This window comes from Callorhinus ursinus, unplaced genomic scaffold, assembly GCF_003265705.2.
Source record: "Callorhinus ursinus isolate GAN/ISIS: 27379988/994484 unplaced genomic scaffold, GSC_fseal_2.0 scaffold33, whole genome shotgun sequence".
Classification (NCBI taxonomy): domain Eukaryota; kingdom Metazoa; phylum Chordata; class Mammalia; order Carnivora; family Otariidae; genus Callorhinus; species Callorhinus ursinus.
The window spans coordinates 11,255,320-11,273,605 of NW_027397095.1; the positions used below are offsets into that span (position 1 = coordinate 11,255,320).

Sequence of the window (18,286 nt, forward strand, 5' to 3'; positions counted from 1 at the left end):
AGTCAGCAAATATTTATTAAGTATTTGCTGTGTGTTCAGACCTGTGCTAGGATGGAGATATTACAGGAGGCGAAGGTGTAATTATAAACCTCAGTGAATTGGGAATCTGGCTAAATGCATAAAATTGGGTAACGGTTATATAAAATCATGGCATATATATATGCCATAAGTGACACTATGTGACACAATAATTTATAGACATTAAAAAAACATATTTTTAGAGAACATTTAAGGACTCTGGAAAAATGGTCCCTATATAATACAAAGTAAAAAGGCAGGATACGCATCTCTCTACATACGCTAAAACCCAAGTTTGGGGCGATTTTTTACTTTACTTGGATGGTTTTTCTTATCTATATTTTTGAAGTGTTTTTTTTTTTAATGATGAACATGAGTTAATTTTCCATTTTAACTTGTATAATCATAGCAAAATACCCTATGCTTTAAAAATCTGGTTGGGGTACTATGACTGATACTCATAAAACAATTAGAGAAAAAAGCAGCAAATGGGAGTGTAATAAACCTTGTGGTGCTGCTTTGGTTCAACACTCTGCTGGTAAGGTTGCAAACCGTGGTGGGCCAAGAGCCCACTCTGGGAATCTGGCCGTCTAGACCCTCAGCTTGCTTCTGCCACTAGGGAGCTGCCACGCATCGACTCTGGCAAATCTCTGCCCCTTCCTTGGCCTCACTACCCTTATCCACAAAATGAGGTAGTTGGACTAGAACTACTTGCTCTATCTCCAACAGTCTGTGATCTATGACAGGCCTTCAAGACTTAGTTTGGCTCATTTGTGACTATAAATCAGAGGGTGGTAAGATGACAGGCTAACATCGGAGGCACTAAATAGAAGATACCATTACGTGTGGCGCCCGAAACTCGTGCTTTCCTGCATTTCTAATTCACTTGCTGTGGATTTATTCTTCCTCTCTGCTACCTATTTATAAAAGACCAGGCTGTTATTATTTTCATACGTAACGTCACGGCATCGCCGTGAAAGTTAAAACAAAAGGGATTATGTTGGTAAGACAACATCGAGAAGTGCTAAGAAGGAGAAGACCCGCACTATAATCTCGGTTCAGCCATCCACTGGCTGTGTGACTCTGAGAAAGTGACTTAGCCTCTCTGTTCCTCAGTTTCCTCATCTGAGAGGGGAAAAAAGATCAGTGATCCCTTGAGGCTGCACAGCAGTTGGCTTGGATAGGAAATGAGAAGAGGAGGTGATGCAGGCAGAGCAAGGGCACCCTGGGGTAGGAAGGAAAAAAAACTGCTTTTGGTCATCACCCAGGTTTGGGCCTGCTGGAGACACCATGCTGGCAGATCAGCCCCAGAATACAAAGGAAGAGAGGGTAGGAAAAGGACTGCATGGCCCTGTGGTCCTCAGCAGGATCCTTTCTAGTGAGTCTGTGCTTGTGGAATTAGCTAGTTAACCTTTGCTCTGGGGAGAAAGGAGGCTGGAATGCTGGAAAATCACATTAGCAAAATTTCTCTTTTAACCTCTTCTGTTATCTCCTTCCTTTGCTATTTTTGGTCTGACTTAGGCAAGCAACATCAAAAGAAGAAAATCCATCCACTCAAACTGATATGCTCTCAACTTCCATCCACACATCACCCTTAATTAAAAGAACTCAGAAAAATCACAGCTGGGAGAGCTCAACTGGCACCACATTCTTCCTTGTCTAAGTGGAGATTCCAGGATCCACTTTTCCACTCTCCCACTCTCCACACATGAAAATAGACTTTACATTTGACGAAAGGTTGTTCTTTCCTTCGAGCCAGCAAGTGCCAAGGTTATCGTATTACTATCCATGCTGCTTTTCCCCAAGCATATCTAGTTCAGATTTAAAAAAAAAACACCCAGAAGGGAGCATGTCCTTTTAGACAATCCCACTCAACAGTGACATGATTGAACCTAGTGGTGTGTATGCACTGGCTTTTGGGATCATCAAGTCAATTCTTTCTCCTTTGCTTTGCCCTAAAGCAAATCCCTTATGCCCGAGGCAGCACCGTGAGTACTCAAAAGTGACCCCATCTGGCCTGGTTTCAGCTACAGACGCACAGAGGGTACACACTAGTTTGGAGGGCTTGAGGGATGGCCAGAGATGGGAAGAATCTCTTCCACAGTTTGGTTTTGACTAATTCTATTCCTCTCCTCCACTCACCAACCGCCTCAACACTCCATGTTAATGCCAACTACCATTTATTGAATGCTTACTCTATGCCAAGAGTGACGTTAAATATTTCACATGGATGATCTGAGTCAATCTTCACAGCCACTTTATAAGTCAGTTATGATTATATTCATCTGCACTCTGCAGATGAGGAACCCGAGGCTCAGAGAGGCTAGGTCGTTTGCCCCAGGTCACGTGACCAGGAAGAGGCAGAGCCAAGATTCAAACGCAGGCAGTCCAATTTAGAGCCATCCTTTGTCCTCCAGTTGCTCCCAAACTAAGTAGGCGAAAGAGTAGCCCCTGGCTCTGGAGAGTTAGGTGCGGAACCTAAGGGCCAGCAGTGAGTGCACACAGAGCTTGGCAGCTCTGGGTCTCTCCGCGCAGGGGCAAGCTCAACTTTCCTCATTGTCTTTCAATCCTCTCGGTCTCCAGATCTACAGGCAGCCGAAGGAAGAATGGGGCACAGGAAGAGTTGGGACTGACAGAAACCAGGAGGTCAAAGGACACCGTTAGTAACCCTTGCACGAAGTGGACGGAACTCTTGGAAGAGGCTGTGATATTTACTCAAAGGGTTGACTGGACTCAGAGATGTGCCAGAAGTGGGTCTCTGTTGAGCTGTCATCATCTGGATGGCAAGAGCCTAAAAGGATTAGACTAAAAGGATTAGCAAATGCTCAGTGTCACTAGGCAGCGGAAGGACTAGGGGAAGATGAATTCAAGTGTGCACGCCAGGGCACTGCGTGCTCTAGAAAAGAAAGGGGGGTACGAAGTGCCTGTCTCCTCAGTTCCCTGGGCTCTTGTCTGTGGGGCCCATGGAGGAATCTCCCTCCCTAATGGGCCAACGGTGCCCCCCCAAAATGAAGGGGCTTCCTCCTGGGAGGCCCGGAGCACCTCCTTGCTTCTTTTCCTTGCATCCCTCAGCAGGCAGCCCTATGTCTGAGAGAAGCTCTAGGGCTGAAGAGCCAGTCCCCTGGGAGCCTGGCCCAACTGTTTTCTTCCGAATCAACCATCAGAGAGACACGTGGATGCCTCCTGGGCCTTTGGGAAGTCAGGGGGCTACTTGTGTACTGTTTGCATAATGGCTTGTCACAAAAGAACAGAAAGGATGATTCATTTTGGGGATTGGAAGTAGTTGGACTTAGGGATAAAGAAGACCATTTATTTGGGAGAGAAGACTTGAGGTCTTTCCTTGAACCTGTAGTCCTTAGATGATGCAGAAAACTGCATCTCTGAGTTCTTTGACCACAGAGTGTATCTGAATAGCTGTCGTTCCCAAGAAGCAAACTGGATGGGTTTGGAAATTTGGATGCACGGGTGAGGGATATAGAAGGTCATGGTGGTAGGCTGGTGATCTGAAAGGATGCTGGGATGGTTTTCTTGGCAGGAAAAAATAACCTTGGGTTTGGGGAAGAGCCGAAAACTATAGAAAGGCTCAGAGGGCAGCTGTTCAGGAAGGAAATCTGGTCCCTAAAGTGACAAGAGATTTTACTTTCCAAATGAAATGAGGTTTCTGTTTTTAGGACAAAAAGCTCAAAGGATTTTAAACTAATGATTATGTTGATAATAATAATATCCAATATGTGCCAGGCACTATTCTCAGTGCTTTATGTGGATTTGCAAATTGTCTCATTTTGAAACTCTCCACAACCCTATGAGGTGAAGACTATTATTATCCCCACTTTATAATTGGGAAATCTGAGGCACAATGAAGTTAAGTAAACTTGCCCCAAGCTCTCACAGCTAGCAAGTGGAAGAGGTGAGATGCGAGCCAGGATAAGCCACAACTGGCTAGAAGCCCTGTCCATTGGTTTCAAGGATTTATTAGTTGGATCATAGTCTTGTAAAGCCAGAGAATAGATGGATATAAAGAGAAGTTTCTAGATGTAGATGAAGAATTTGAGGGGCTTTCATTTTAGATGATCTTTCCTCAGTAAGAAATGAAGTGAGACTGTTACTAGAAGAGGAGGTGGGAGGGATTAGACAAGAGGGAATGGTAGGTGTCAAAAATGGAAGCCTCCTTAGAGATCATCCGGAAGAACCTTCCCATTTTACCAAAGATAAAAACTTCAACAGAGAACAAGAGTGACTTGGCTGAGGTCATCCAGGTAGGTCTCCTAATCCTGCTCCATTGTTCATTTCACCATGCCCCTAATCCCCTACAGTTTATACTGCTTTCCAAGGCCATAAGAAACATGGTAGCTCAAGTGTTATATATTCTGTAATTTACTTTATAAGACTTCAACATAAATTGTGTGGTATAGATGTGGGTTATTTAGTCTGAATCTACACCCTGGTGAGGGGGCGGGGTCCAGTTACTCTTACTGGGAAATACACAGTGCAGGAGTGGTTATCTAGCATTTAAAAATTCCAACCAAGAAGTGGTCCTATAAGCACTTCGGGTATCTTTATCTCTAGTGAACACCAGAGGCTTTTAAAATTAACATTAAATTTCTCATTGGTGACCTCGGTAGTGTTCAATATATGTTGATTGGCTAGAAGTATGGTAGAGGTGGTCCCAAACTAGCAGAAAGAAGATATAAGGATCTAATAAGCTCTACAGTGTTATCCCTTAGAACTGGTACCCTAGAGTTAATTTGTAAATAGTCCTGTGGGCAGCCACTAAGGAGGATTCTTGGTTACCTGCAACCCACCACTAGAATATTGTTTGTCTGCCCCAAGTGAACCTTCAGGCAAGGTGCTGTTGGAGCACCTAAAAGGAAAGGCAGCTGGACTTGACTGAGCCTACAGAACAGGCTGTCCAATTATTTTTATGCCTGCTTGCTATTTTAATGAGAAACAGAGTTTTGTCTAAGGCTTACTTTTAAATCTGATAGTGAGGTTATGGGGAGAAGACCTATAGTCCTCCCTTTAACAATGGCAAGTTACTGATATCCAACAAAACATACCCAATCATCTCAATGACCAAACTGCCTTAGGTCAGTTTATACAGCTCCACACAACTAACTATACGTCTCTATTTTGGACCCAGGTCTAAAGTTAATAAGCCTTTGTCTTGGGGTGTTTGGGAAGCTCCCACCCTGGGTGAATGTTGGCAGGGCTGTACTTGACCTGGTGGCCTCCCATTTGTGGAGCTGGGATTTGCATTTACCAGAATCTAAGCAGTTTCCCCTACAGCACCCCCGGTAGTACCTCTTCTGACCTGCTGGGCACTTGTTAATGACCCTGTGCCAGCATTCAGCTCTTGCTGCACGCCTCAGCATTGCCTGGAGGAAGGTTAGTCATGGTTAATCAACCACGAAAGGCCACTGGATATACAGTGTATGCATACAGGACCATAAGTGTGTGCACCAAGGGGAGAAAGTTCTGCCATATTGAGGTACCTTGATGGCACACCAGGAGGAGAAGGTCAATAGTTCTTTTGTGCAGGAGAGATTTTCTGATCTTCTCAGTACTTTTAACGACAAGTTAATAGAACTTCCCTCAACTAGCAACTTAGCTGCTAGAGGAAGGGGGATAATGCAGTGCAGACGGCAGAGACTCACACCTTCCCCAAGGCCTGTTGCAGATGTTCTGTTTGTCCCACAGTGGTTTTTAAAAAAATGGATTTAGGTGTCTTCGGGTGAGGGGCATGGACTCTCCAGATGGCCCGCAAGCCCCACCACTCCACACCTGGCCCAACTGACACATTTATGCGATCCACCTGGCCCCTGTAATCATTGGAGACTTCAACCCCAGTTGAAATTGAGTCCAGGCTCTAGAGGCAGTAATACCTCAGCTAGAATCCTGGCCTCACAAATTAGCCAGCTGTGTGACCTGGAGCTAGTTGCTCATGTATGTTTTGAACCACCCCCGATTCCTCTTTTATAAAATGAAGATGAGAGTACCTCCTTTCTAGCAATGTTGGGCTGATTCCATGAGATAAGGCATGTAGAAGTCTTAGTGCCCTGTCTTCTACAAAGTATGGGTTCAATGAATGATAGTCAATATTATTTCAGACTTTGTTGATAGTAAGGATGGCACAATGAATACCATATAAAGTGAGTGCAGTGCATCTGTTTTTTTAACAAATGGGCTGGCATTTGCCATACCACCTAGTTTATAGCATGGCTAAGGACTGATCATTAGCTAACAAGCAAAGAAGAGAAGTCAAAAATCAAGTCATTGCCTCATCGCTACTTACCATTGCAAAGAGCAGTTTTGCTTTGTTTACCTCAGAGACTGTGACTTGAGGTTAGTCTTAGTTCTCTCAAGTCTTGGATTTCCAACCTAAGAGCCACTCACTAATGCTCGCATGGGCCAAAAGCACCTCACTTGCTTACAGAAGTCACGTATGTGAAAGTGCCTGGTACAATGCCCGGAGCTTAGTGGGTGCTCAACAAATGTTCAGTTTGAATCCATAGATCTCTGTTTGCAGTACCAGGGCTAATTAAACTAGTGATTCCCAACGTGAGTGTGCATTAGAATCACCCATAGAGCTTGTTTAAAAAAAAAAAAAGAGGCCTATCCTTATATTTTCTGATTTAAAACATCTGGAGTGTGACCTAGGAAATTGTATGTTTAACAAACATCTCTGGCGATTTTGATGCAAGTGGTCCAATTCAAGAAATACTGTTTTAAACTAACGAACAAGTAGCTTTGGAGATAACAATGAAATATAAGAATATTTGAGACTCTGTAACAGGTTCTGGCTGACTGTAGATGTTGGCAGCCTTTCTATCTTAAATGTGTAAAGGTGTTCACCCACACAGAGACCCACAACCACATCCACACAATTATTGCTGTGCGGGCTGGGTCCTGTTGCCTCCTGTCTCGGTCATTGCCGGTAGCCTGATCCCTTTCTGGGCAGCTGCAAGAATGAGGTCCCTGTCGCAATAAATAACTGATTGGCAAGGTACATCAGCCAATCATGGATAATTGAAAGGGAACTAGTTTTGATTGCAACATTTTTAAAAAGGTTTAAAAAATCCTCACCATCCCTCATCACAAACTGGTTTTACTTCCGAAAATATCCCACAGTAATTGTGGGGAATCTAGAGGCTGAGATCATCTGTTGCAGCAAACAACCATGCGTGGCAGAGAGGATACACTCACCACTATCAAAAAGGTGGGACTTGCAGGGTCAAAGGCAACTAACATCTTAGTGAAGAAACTCCCAGAATTTATCCAGGGAGAAAGTCGAATGTTGCCAAATAGGTGAAATGTATTTGAGGGACTCTTCCTCATCTTCAAGAGTCTCCCTGTGCTCCCTGACTGCCCACCGTCTATTTGATGCCCCCATTTTCTTGGGAAGGTGCCTTGTTTGGGGGCACTTACCTGTCTTGGAAAACTCCTCCAAGGATTCTGCAAGGTAATAGGTGGTAACCTGGTCAAAGAATTCTGGTTGGAACCTTAATGGCTGATAAGGATTTAATTCATTCACTTTCAGATGGTATGCTTGCATTTTAGCACAGGCCTTGAAGTGCCATACCACAAATAAATACAGTGTGGCATTTCTAATGGCCGACCGCCAAAAGGGGGCAATATTTAGGGTAATAGGGTGCCATTGGGCAGCCTTCGAATGACACTGGGTGAGCTTCTAATGACTTCTCTGGAGCAGTCCTCAGCTCAGATACGTTCGAGAGTGACCTTACCTCCCTTTCCTCCCCTCTACCTCACAGTGTGTTCTTGGCACCAGCCTTGAAAATGGAGTCGATTTTTCAGTTGTTAGGGAACCAGAGAGAATTCGAGTTGTGTTGCACCTCTTGATTCTCACCCTGTTTAAGGGGGGGTCAGACAGCTGAGAAGCAAAGTGGGAAGGCAGATGCCACTGCATGCCAACCTTAACTCTCTCGGGCAGGTTGTTTCTAAAAGGGACACTTTAGGGTGTGGCAAGGAGCCAAGACTCTGTCATCCTGGCTCATCAGCTACCTCCTCTCTCAGCCTGCCTTCCAGTCTCTTCCAAATCCCTACGAAAAGCAACCTTAAGTAGACGCTCTCATCAGACATCTAATCATATCACCTACAGACATGGCTGAACTGGGCACAGGGTTCCTGGGAATGTGATAGGGACATCCTTGAATCAGAATGAGCCAAATGTGTCTCTTACAGAAACTTCCTTGGAAGGCCAAGAGGTACAGATAGGGGGAAGAGCTTGTCTGGGAGAGCCTTTTTCTTTGGTAATCACGGTCTCCCTGCTCTGGACTCTTTATCGAAGTGGTTTGAGAACCAGCAGCATCGGCATCACCTCGGAGTTTGCCAGAGATGCAAATTCTTGGATGCTACTGCGGACCTATTGAATCAGGAACTTCATTTTAACAAGATTCCCGGGTGATCAGTGTGCCCATAAAAGGTTGAGAGGTGCTGTTCTAGACTAAACTGTGTCCCATGGGGTGAAGGGGTCCTTGCCAGCTCTGTTTCCTCTCCTTAGCACTCCGGAGCTACCATTTAGTGTCCATGAGGGGGGAATGCTGCCTTGTAATCCCTGCATTCTATGTGTCAGCTTCCTCACTACCTTACTCCCCCCTATGACCTCCGTCCCATGCTGGTGTATCTCCCGCTGATGCCCACGGAGGCACCTTCCAATTCTACAACAGCCTCTTTTTTTTTTTTCTTTTGGTAGAACATATGAAAAGTTCACACTTTTTTAGACCATTTAATCGAGGTATGGTTGACATAAAAAAAAAAAAAAGCCGTACATACTTGCCTTCTGAATAAAATGAATCCCTAGGAACTGTGGCTACTCTCCCAATTACCACAAAGGCCAGGTTCAACATGGTGAAGTTGTACCTGCCCTGTGCCTTGGGTGTACTTACACCGAACCACCCACGTGCAGGTAACTTTTTACTTTGGCCTGTAGAGGTCTTCCATGACCAGGGCCAGCTGATCTTTGTTTTTGGTAGAGCGAACAGCCACTCTGTGCATCACGTCCAGAAACACACCCACTTGAGTATCTTTCCTTCCTTGAAACTGAACCATTATGGTTCCCACAATCTCTGGTTTTAAAGCAAATATTCACATTAGGTATACTAACCCCTTATCAGCCACTTTCAGCTAGATTCCTGTATTAGGGTAAAATACTGTCACCCCAAAGTAGAGTGCAGGCCCTCAAGAGGATAGATCAAGAACGGGGATATTCTGACAGAGAAGGAGCAGAAAAGTCCAGAGCAGAGAACAGTGCCGAGGTCAGTTTATCGTGAATGGGATACCAGAGTCGGGGGTCACTCAGAGACCAGCAAAAAGCCGTGGGCTGGGCAGGCAGAGCCGGAGGGGCAAATTATGGCAAGAGAAGAAGTAGAAGTTTGAAAGAGGACACATTCTGCCTGTGTTCACCTTTTGCCAAGTACTGACCCCTTTTGGGGGGCTGCTGCCCTAGCTCAAGACTCATCCCACACACAGGCTGAGGCTATTTGTAGCTCTACGTCTGGAGCCCAGACATTTCCCGAGCCGGGAGGGAGTTCCTTGTGCGTCTGCACAACTCCCACACTCGTGCTGAAGAACACCCATCGCCCCCACCTAGGGTTTTAATTGCACCCTCCTGTGGACATTTTATCTAATTAGACCCGAAGTATCAAAGCCAAAGGAACAAAGTCAAAATGTGATTTCTTTTAATGGATCAGGTAAGGTATGCAGATAATATTCCTGACCCGCAGAGAAGGTAGAAAGTTTTGTGCAAGGTCCTTCAAATCTGTTTGCGGTCTCAATCTGAGGAGCTCAAAGCTAAAGCATCCGAATAAGCATGTTTACTCCCCCAAAGTTAAGAATGCTTCCTTCTCAAATTCTGGCCCTCTCTGAAAATCCATGCTGTCTGTTAATCCTTTAACCCACCGTATAAAAATGACAAATCTCTACCCACAAAGGAAGACTAACAACAACGCCTCGGGAGCCTTCTTTATTTTCCAGTCTCTTAAAATGAAACCAGCCAATCACTTCTGACTACCCCTCATAATGACATTTCAAAATAAATCCACCAGGAGCCAAAACCAGAACATAAAAATCTCAACCAGCCCCCACTATTCTCTTTCCATCTTGGGGAGTAGGGAGGAAAAGGCAGAGTTACAGAAACCTCGGGTAGAAGTCGAAGTGGGGGGATGTGGAAAACTAGTTTCATTTTAGGGGGAAAAAGTTAAAATTGCGGAAAGGAAGAAAACCCGTGGCTCATTTGGCTGTAAGCACAGAGAAAGAACAATAGTTCTCTTTGTTCCTTCCACTCAAACCCTTCCTGGCCGCTCCCCCCCCCTCCCCCCATCCCCCCCCGCCCCCACTTAGTAGATAACAGGAAGCTGCCTTCTAGGGGAGGCAGTACACTTTGCTGGAAGCTCACCTTTACAGCCTGCTGATTGCCATCTATTTTTACGGCCCAAATGAACAGCATCACCTTCCTCCCTCCTCTCCACATAAAAAACAGATTTAAAAAAACCCATAATAAACCTTGTGAGAAGGTGACTTAAGTCTTTGGCACCACAGAGGCGACCTCTTCGTGCTTCAGTGGGCTAAGCCAGCTGGCCAGAGGGACCAAGAAGTGAGCTAAGCCAGGCAGCTTATTGAAGACCGGGCAGCAGACAGAGAGGGACAGCAGCCGAGGCACAAAGATGGGGAGCTGGGGGTGGGAGGTGGGGCTGGAGCAGTCGACACTCGTTAGCATAACGCAGATCTGTTTGAGGGCAGGAGCAGTGATACTGCAGGTCTTCATCCTGGGTCCAAAGACTCCGTGAAAGAGACCAACACGAAACCAAAACCAAACCCACCCAAGAGCAGAGAGGCAGATCAGGGGAGACATTTCCTTTCCAAATGGACCTAAACGGTTAAATGGATCCTGGCAATTAGAATAATTAGATAATTAGATTGTGACTCTGTGGGCAAAGAGATGGAAACCTGTCTCAGCTAAGTACACTTGGTAGCAAAATGCGCTCAGTTATAAAGGGAGCGTGCTCTCAGCAGGTATATTTCACGGGGCTCGAAAAAAAATAATGGAATAAAAATGTGCAGCTGATGAGTTAGATTTAGGCAGCCAAAGGGATTTTGCCTGGGGCTCCATTAGAGCCTGCACTCCGAAGTCCCACCATCACTACTGCGCCTCCATCAACAGATTTTTATTTAAGCCAACGCGGTTAGAGCACAATTCCGTGGTGAATAACCTTTAAGGTTACATTTGCCTTTTCCTTGCTTCTTGCAAACAGTGCGTAATCCACGAGCACATTTGTTGGCTGTAAAGGTGTACAACAGCAATTTTTGCAATGACAGTGCGGAGAGGGAATATGAGATCTGTGTGCTAATGAGCTGACACTGCAGAGGCTGGGGCGATGTAGTGTGGAGTGCACTACAAGTGCACAGCAGCAAGACAGGGGAGGGGACTTCAAGGGAATCCGAGGCGCCTCCGGAGGAACCAGGGCAGCAAAGCCATGCAAATGAGACCCGGCCCTCCCTCGGTGTTTCCACAACCCCCAAAGCCCGGGGACGGATCAGATGGGGTTTTTCAAGAACAGACATGTAACTTAAAAACATGTGTGTACATCTCTTTTTATACACCCTGGTTGTGTGTGTGAACGCATGGATCCTGAAACCATATATTCACACCATCCTCCTTTCTGGGGTCATCTAGCTAAACTGAAAAGTCAGATAGCAAACAATTAATTTCTATGAAATGGGAACATGTGCTTCAAATCAGATGAGTCTCTTCAATAAACTTTAATTCACCTCTGAACTGAGGTCCCAAATGAGCCACGTTTCAAAGCCAAAGAGGCTTTTATTGGCCTCTTAAGACACAGAACGAAGTTGGAGTCTATCTTAAGTAAACCTCTTGGGGGTTGTGAAAAAAAAAAAAAAAAAAAAATTGGTGGCTGGTGAAGAAGAGTCTTTAAATATGCTGCCCGGGATTCATTGTGAGGAAACCTTCTGAATACATTGGGGGAGGGGATGCGGAGCAGGTACACACACAGAAAGCATTACCCTTTGTTTATTCTTCAGGAGTTTACCTGCATACCTAAGCCTTGGAAAGTGTGTGCCCGCCCAAGGATTGGGGATGCAGGGAATATCACGAGAAGAAATCAATTCTAGGGCTGAAACTAGGAATTCTGAATGGAAACAGGGAAAAGTTTCTTTTAATTTTTGCCTTCCTGTTCCATACTGAACCAGATAGGAGAGGTGGGTGGCCAGATTTGGACTCATCAGGGGTTTTCTCCAGTTCTCCCTAGGTCTCCAGGAAGGGGCAGGAAAGAGGATCCAGGGGTTTCTTCTCTGCACAATAGTGCAATCAGCTGGAAGAATGGAACCTGGGATCACCTGCCAGGCTTTAGTCCTGAACTAGTATTATTATGTTAGCATCTGAGATATATGATCTCTATTTCTGTAGGAAAAAGAACAGTTAAGCCTGGGGGTGGGGGATGAGTTACACCTCCAGGGCTCCCATGGACCCTAGAAATGCTGTTTTCTGCATTCAGAGACTATCAGAGTGTGGTTGGACTAGTCATCTTTCTCATACTAAGCTTCTAAGCAGCAGCTGCCCGGAGACAGCTTTGGGATCTGGCCCCCATTCAATGATTGTGACATTCAGAGAGGAACTGTTTCGGGGACCAGAGAAGATGGTAGCTTTCCTCCTCTGTCTTCTGAGCTGTAAAGTCTGAGAGTGCAACAGGCAGCTGGGTACACATCACTGGTTTCTGGATATTTCTCCTGTGCGTGTCTTTGTGGGCATATATGTGTATTTGGCATAACTAAAAGCAGGGTCACTTTTTTGTTTTGTCTTTCTCGTTGCCCAGTGAGCCACACCCATTATCCCACATTTTCAAGCCCCCAACCATAACCTAGCCTTGTAAGCTTTTAAACAGAAGTGCTGTGGATCAGGGGTATGGGAGCTGATCAATTTCTTTTCCTTTCCCAAGGTTGTTCTTTTATTGTCCTGGGAGGTTAAGACATTAAGGCAACTCAACACCAATATGAATGACTTATTGCCTCAATTGTTCTCAAGCCTGAGCTTTTCACAGGGCAAGGATCATTTCCTTCTTGCTACTTGGTAGGGTTCCGATAGCCCTTAGCAGGTGGGTGTCAATCCGATTTGACCATAGAAGAACAGGACCAAAGAGTTTGGAAATCAATCAATCAATCATTCCTAAGAAGTTAATTGGCACTCTTATCCCAGTCCTCATCAGTGGAAAGACACTAAAGTGAGTTGAAATAAATATTATTCATTATTATTAATAAATCCTGCTAGTTTGATGTATTTGGTTTTAAATCTGTTCTAATTGATACTTAGGAAGCTGCATTTGAGATTCAGCCTCTTGACAAGATCACAGTGCTGCAGGATTAAGAGTCAGATGTGTGTTGTAAGTGCTGTAGCGACAGGCTGGGATTACTGAAATAAGATGCAAAGTATAGACAGACATTTTGTAACTTTCACACTTAGCTGGAATTAATAAGTTCCTATTTTTGTCAATGTCGGAAAGCCAATGAATGTCAAATACAGAGTATCTCAGAACATGTTCATATAAGGATCTGTACCTTCAGCTAAAATTTTCTTAAACCTGCTCAAGTGTCACATCTCTTGCAAAGTACTTCACCCCCATCCCCTTGACCTCAGCCTTCAAATCCAAGGGACCTGTGCCCCTTGGTGACCCTTTCAACAGTTTTTGGAAGTCACATATCCTTTGAGGCAGAAGAATCTGAAGGAAGTTATATACAAAGTTTCCCCCAATGAAACATAAATATCATTTCTCTCTTGAAATAAAATAAAAAAACCCAAAATGCCAAACTACACCAGCCGTAAAAGCAAAACATATTTATGCCATCATCAGCCTCACTGTTGTGAAAACTTTTAGTAAAATAAGCTTAGATGAAGAATTACCAGTCTTTCTCATAAAACATTCCATTCAAGAAAAACCTGTGTCCAACAGGCTAATTGGTCATTTGGGTTCCCGTGGTTTTACTCCTCAAAATGTCCCCTTTCCAGAGGAACAATCACAGAGCACAACTAGGTATTTCAGAAATGGCTTTGGCGCTGATAAAATTCCTCCCTTTTGAAATTCAGGTTTTCTGCTGCAAGCCTCCCCCCTCCCCTCCACCTTTTGTTCTAAGAAGAATCAGGGTGGGGGGGCGGTGAACAATACTGGGGGAGGCAGAAGTAGCTTCCCAAATAGTAACCGGAGCACTGTCTTCTCCCTTCCCTTCAGTTTGCCAGGCGTTCATCACTTGTAATGAGTTTGTTGTCTTATCAGTTCTTATCAGAGCTCTCTTAGTAAGAAAGGTGATATCGTAGGACAGAAAGAGGCCAGGAAACCCAGCCTGATCTGTGCCTCAAGGTCACTTGTTTGCAGAATTTCTCATATTTGGCTCCTAAATATTAGGTGATTGTCAAATCCAGCTCATTTCTACAGCCAGGCGCGAGCTTTAACAATCAAGTAATGTACATCCTGAATTGACTCAATTAAGAGTTTTCTTTTTTTTCATCCCATCTGAAGAAATTTCCCTGAACCACCATGCTATTTTTTCTTTCTTTTTTTTTTTTTTACAGCCAAAAGAGGGGAGTGTGGGGGAGGGAACGCCAGTTTAGCAAGGAGGAGAATAAAACTTTTGCATCTAACATTATTCACAACAGAGTTTTGTGCACTGCCTTAAGTCCCTCAGCAGAAACCTACGGAGTTGATTTATGCCGCATGAAACCTGGATTGAAGGAGAGCCCCTGATATGTCTACTGAGGCAATCACCCCCCCTCCAGCACACACGCAGACCCCAAGTCCCACAAGCAAAATGCAAGTGAGGTCCCGAAGGTCCCAAAAGGGAGGAAAAGCAGATCTACTTACAAGCATTAGTCACAGAAAAACTATTAGAAGAATCCAAGTGATCTACGTGGTAATTCAAATGGAAGGGCTTCTCCGTGGTGTTCTGGTTGGTGTTGTATAACTGCACGGCAAAGCGGAAAGCGCTGTGCTCCTGCACCGTGTTTCTCATGAAAAGTCCACCTATAAGCAAAAGGAACAGAGATTTGGTTCGTGTCCCCTCCCAGCACCTGCTAGAAACTGGGGAGCACTACAGATAGGGGATATCTCTCGATGGCACTGGGGTGTGCGGTGATTATTGATTTTCAACCTGTGTGTCTTTTTAGACTCTTGTGAACTCAAATTTTGGCCAAGAGAAACCTGGTTTTCCTCCTGACTGAAGAGGAAGAGAAGAGGCCAGAGACAAGGGGGAAAGGGGAGAGGGGGAAGAGGGGGCTGCTTTGGGGACTCGGTTCTTTCTCCGGCAGTAGCTTCCTCTCCACTTCTCCCCCCACCCTCACCCCGACGCCCATCTCCACAAGCTGGTTCATCTTTTCCTGGTGCAAAGGGAAAGGTTGGCAAGAAAAACAATTCCGTTCCCCCTGCTGCCCCATCCTGTTCCTGGCAGCCATCCCCCCATCCCCCCATCCCCCCCGGACAATACGGGGGTTTGGTTCAGTAACGGCAACAATTCTAACTTCTCGGCTCGAAAATACAAGACAGAAGCTGAGAGAACTCTCTCCCAGCGCCCGGGAGCCGGGCTCCAGACAGACACAGCGGTAATTCATGAATTCGTGGTCTGCGTGACTTCGCCGCCCGCCCGCTCGCTCGGACGGCTCCCTGCCTCACACCCGTCTCCTGCCCCATCCGCCACCGACCCTGGCTGCCGCCCGGGTCTGGGGGACCCGGGGGGGGGTGGCTTCCAGCTCCCCCAGCTCCAGCCGGTCTCCGGCAGACGGACACGCGGGACGGGGCGCCCTGGCGCGGCCAGACAGGCGGCATCACCCTGGGACAACTTCCAGCCGCGGCACGCACGCCATGGCAAAGTCCAGAGCAGCCAGCCGAAAAGCCGCGACTCTTCGCCCCTTTGCAGTCTCCCGGCCTCCCGCACGCCTCCCCTGCTCCGCTCCTCTCCGAAACGCCCGGGAGCCCACCGCTCCCACCCCCAGCCCCAGGAGACCCTTCTCGCGTCCCCGCCGCTCCCCAGACCAGCCGGCTTCCTGGGGCTTAGATCCCCGAGGCTCCTGCCGGGTCCCCGTCCCCGGTCCCCTCCCCTGGCCATGCAGGATGGGGCCCCGCGGCCGCAGCAGCCCCGCCGGGGCAGTGGTCTCGGGCGCAGGGGAGCCCGGCCCGACTGGCTGCTTGCTCGCGCTTACCTATGCTGATGGTGTTGGGGAATCCTCCGTGAGAATGACCCAAAAGCCCCAGGACTAAAAGGAAGACCGCCCGGAGCACGTTTTGCCCCATTTTCTTCTGCCTGGCCATGCTACGCCTAAAACGAAGCTGACAAGAGCATGGGCGCAACTCAGGAGTCGTCAAAATAATAATAGAAAAAGAAAAAGAATTCGCCGGCTCTTACACCCCCTCCCCTCAACTTGCTCTCGCTCACTCTTCCTTTCCACCCCACACTAGTCCTCCTCCTCCACCGCCTCCTCTCTCTCTCTCTCTGTCTCTCTCTCTCTCTCAGTCTCTCTCTCTCTCTCTCTCCCTTTCTTGTTCCCTCTCCAGGCTCTCTCACACCCCCTCCCCGCCCCCCACCTCACTTCTGTCTTCACACCAATCTGGAAGGCGGGTTCATTGGCTGCAAGCTCGGTTCGCCAAAGCGATCTCTCTCCCTATCACTACGAGAGAGAGAATGAGAGAGAGAGAGAGAGAGAGAGAGAGAGAGAATAAAAACCTAAAATACCGGGAAAAAAAAAAGACAAAACACCGAGAAACAAAACAAACAAAAAAACCCAAAGAAACAAAAGAGAGAGAGAAAAAGAAAGAAATTATAAAGAAAATCCGAGACTTTTCTTCCCCCAGAAGATGGTGGGTCTAAAAAGGGGAAAAAAGAAGGAAAGAGCGGAAAGGCTCAGCGCCGCCGGTGAATTGGGCTTTTCCAATTGGGCCGGTAGGGGGATATTGATCAAAGTTGATCTGACGTGGAATTAAAGCCGCACACCGCCTAGCTCCACTGCAAACTGCAGCCCCGGACTGCAAAGCCTCGGCGCTGGCGTTTGTCAACACCGGAGATGGGATCGATAGAAATACACTAGTCTTCACGTGGGCTAGCCTTTCAAGCGGCAACTGGCCCTTTGAAAAAAAGAAAGAAAAGCTGCATTGCCTCTGCGTTTGTGTGTCTGTCTTAAAGAACGGGGGTCTTGAGGGGGCGGTTAGCGGTTACTCCGGAGTCTTTGTAGAGACTCGGAGAAGCAGTTCCCATCACAATGCGCCCGAAGATGCTGCGCATGCCTGGTCCCTGCCGCTCAGTTTTTACAGCAGAGATCCGAGGGCCGGTGAACAACTGCCCCCCCCCCCCCGCACACCCCCATGGCTCTGCGAGGCCAGTACCTCCCCTTACCCAAGTGCAGAGCCGGGCTTGCGGCGAGGGAGAAGGCAGTGATGGGCAGTGTGGGGCTGACTGTTCTGGAGGGCTTAGAAAAGTATGTGCATGGAAGTGGTAACTAAAAGGTTAAGGAAAAGGACGCTCAGTCCCACGGAGGAAGGAGGAGAGAGGTGTGGGAATGTGCTGGGATAAGGGTGGGGATTGAAAGTTAAGGTTGGAGGAAACTGTCCCTAGCTGCTTTGCTCCCTTGCTGTAGACTCTGGACGAAGCCGCCTGGGCCCCTGACTGATGACCCCAGGGGCTATCGATTCTCCTCCAGTCCTCTTTTATTCCCTGTTCTAAGGGGAGGAAAGAACCTTCCAAGTCAGGCATTTTGGTCTGGATCTCCGTTGGGGGATGGTCCCCTCCACAAGATCTTGTGTGGGACTATAGATGCTTCTCCCTAGCTCCTTTCTCCAGTGGTGGGAGAAAAGAAGCTTCCTTATCTACCAAGTCTTTCACTCCTACCCCAGCTACTCTGGAAGAGACGAGTTTTATTCCTCTCGGTGCCAGCTACTCTCCTCTTCATATACTCTCCTCCTGGTCTATGGGAAAAATGAACTTTCCGGCCAGTGTACAGGATGCACAGTATGTGTGGGGCAGGGGATTTGGGGCAGGGGCCCAACTGGTCCACCAGTGACTCCAGAACTTTGGATTTGGCATGACACAGATTGGAGCCTGGAATAGAAAATTTCCAAACCCTTGAGCAACCAGAAAAATGGTTCTAGGCTCTCCCCAACTTTATATCCAGTTTGATAATGCAAAATCTCTTTCTATCCCACCACTCATGGAAATCTTTTTATCTCCATTTGGATAGTCCATGGCTAAGAATGAGGGAGAAACC

General features: G+C 46.7%; 1 protein-coding gene across 6 annotated transcripts in view; it reads right to left on the reverse strand.

Moving 5' to 3' along the window:
• Window positions 1–17,011, reverse strand: part of GRIA3 (glutamate ionotropic receptor AMPA type subunit 3) — a 280,967-nt gene extending 263,956 nt beyond the window's left edge. For 4 of the 6 annotated variants that reach the window (XR_012374364.1, XM_073879197.1, XM_073879200.1 and 1 more), the window contains exons 1-2: window positions 16,232–16,592; window positions 14,901–15,059 (exon numbers count right to left, since the gene is read on the reverse strand). Coding sequence is in view for 5 of the 6 variants with exons in the window: in XM_073879197.1 (XP_073735298.1) it covers window positions 14,901–15,059; window positions 16,232–16,340 (268 nt within the window). In the remaining variant the exon portion in view is untranslated. Of the gene's footprint in view, window positions 1–14,900; window positions 15,060–16,231; window positions 16,593–16,613 lie in introns of those variants that run through there. The other 2 variants (XM_073879199.1, XM_073879198.1) reach the window with 2 other exon arrangements.
• Window positions 17,012–18,286: the final 1,275 nt, after the last annotated feature.